The 1,997-nt window shown below is 41.1% G+C and overlaps 1 protein-coding gene across 1 annotated transcript in view; it reads left to right on the top strand.

Moving 5' to 3' along the window:
• Positions 1-986: 986 nt before the first annotated feature.
• The window catches only part of SH2D4B (SH2 domain containing 4B), a 73,021-nt gene continuing 72,010 nt past the window's right edge, over positions 987-1,997 (top strand). The window contains exon 1 of the mRNA XM_009998111.1: positions 987-1,170. Within this exon, the coding sequence (XP_009996413.1) occupies positions 987-1,170 (184 nt within the window). The remainder of the gene's footprint in view (positions 1,171-1,997) is intronic.

Genomic DNA, 1,997 nt, shown 5'->3' with positions numbered 1-1,997 from the left:
CCAGAATCCAGAGAGTTTAGGTTTCAGTATGTTGTGGGGATTTTTTCACGTAATGAAGTGGCTATTTGCCCTCGCATTGAAATCATATCTTACTGAGTCTGTGAAAAGCAGCAATTTGCTCAAAGAGGAACATCTTCAGTCACAAGGCAGAAAGTGAATTAACAGCAGGACTTGCATAGTCAGCATGAACTGCTGAGAACTTACTCTTGTTTAATTAATATTAATTTACTATTTATAAAGTGATAACAAGATTCTTGTGGCTTTTGTTATGTCTGTTTTTAATTTTAAAGGCATTTTAATCAGTTTGCTGCATGACAATATTTGTCAACACCAGGTAAATAGGGCCTCTAATATGACCTACCCTGTTGACACTAGTTAATAGGCTAGACTGGGAAATAATATGCAAACTCGTTTCTCTTCTCTTATCAGAAAGAGATCAGTTCCCAGAGTGACATAGATATTGTTGGTTTAGTTGATACCTTTAACCATGACATCATTTAAACCCCTGGGCAACATGTACACCCTTGGGACTGTATTGCTCCTAAAGGGAACCACTTGAGCAGAAAGTCTGATACCTTCTCTACTTTGAATTTCCTTGTGCTTGGGGAAGCAAAGCTGATGGGTTCAATCAAGAATCCCGTATTTTTACTGGATTACACTCAGAAGCACTGAAGTGACTTTTTTTTTTTTCTCGTGGCCTTTTATTTTTTTCCTTACCTTTATCTGTTCCTCCCCCTTCCTTTCACTTGACACCTGTCCCTACCTTTGGAGAATGAGATAAGCAGAGAGCTCCAGCCCTCTTAAGAGACGAGGAGCAGAATATGCTTGCACAAAGAGAGCCAGGGCAACAACCAAGCCTCTCCTGGACAGGCAGGTGTGGGGGAGCTCCTTTGCTGCAGGTTGCTTTCTGGAGTGCTGTCAGTGGGGTTTTGTCACTGTTGTGATTATAATTGGAAACAGGTTTATCTCCTTTTTTTTTTGGAGTCATGCTGCAGCAAATTTTACGTGATATGTATATTGACCCTGAGCTCCTGGCAGAGCTGAATGAAGAGCAAAAGCAGATCTTGTTCTACAAAATGAGAGAGGAGCAGCTGAGACGCTGGAAGGAGAGGGAAGAAAAAGCACGAATGGAGGAGGCTGTGCTGAGAGAGACAGCGAGGTGCAAACAGAGTAAGATTTGTGACCTCCTTCTATATTTGAGATCTGGGGCTGGTGGGCATGCGACTGGCTATGGTGCAGCATCTGGAAGAGATGACAAGGAAGGGTGTTGGCTGTCCCCATAGGTAAAAAGCTGGTCTGGGACAACAAAAACACTGTTTTCCTGCTCCTTGTCTCTCTCAAGGCTGGTTCTTTCTCCAGGGACAGGATCAATAGTTTAGTGTGGGAGTAAGGGGAATAATTTTGAGGTGCCTCTTTCAGTCAGGAGTCAATCTCAGTGGTAATAAGTGTACCATGACCAAGTTTCCTCTTCACTTCTCGGGCTTTTTCTTTACCTACCATTCCCAGCCCTGCACCTGTCAGGCAAAAGGCAGTCTTGCCTGTACTGCTGAAGTTTCTTAACTTGGCATTAAATATTTCCAAGTAGCTGGAATAGGAGATAAATTTACTAATTTGAGCTTGTTATGAAGAGCTGTTGGTGAATAAGATCTGATATCAGAACAGCCATACCTCATGAGACTCCTTTAGTGTTTCCTAAGATTTAAGATTTAAGTCTAAGGAATAGGGTAATATTGGTGTAAGCATGAAAAAGAAACAAACAAGACCCACCCTAAACAACAAGCAAACCATAAAGACAGAAATGTGTTTTCATGCAATATTTACGTAAACTATGGAGCTCTTTCTACAGGCTGGATGCTAACTGAGTGTATTGACTTAAAAAGCAAATAAGCAAAATAATGGAAGAAAATGTCAGACCCTCCAAATATAATTTCCAAGTATCTGATCTTGGGTGCAAGTGGTTTGGAATAGACAGAAATACTTATTTACTTACTCTCTTC

The sequence above is a fragment of the Chaetura pelagica genome, unplaced genomic scaffold, assembly GCF_000747805.2.
Source record: "Chaetura pelagica isolate M959 unplaced genomic scaffold, ChaPel_1.0 scaffold205, whole genome shotgun sequence".
NCBI lineage: Eukaryota > Metazoa > Chordata > Aves > Apodiformes > Apodidae > Chaetura > Chaetura pelagica.
This window is presented reverse-complemented; position numbering and strand designations above follow the sequence as displayed.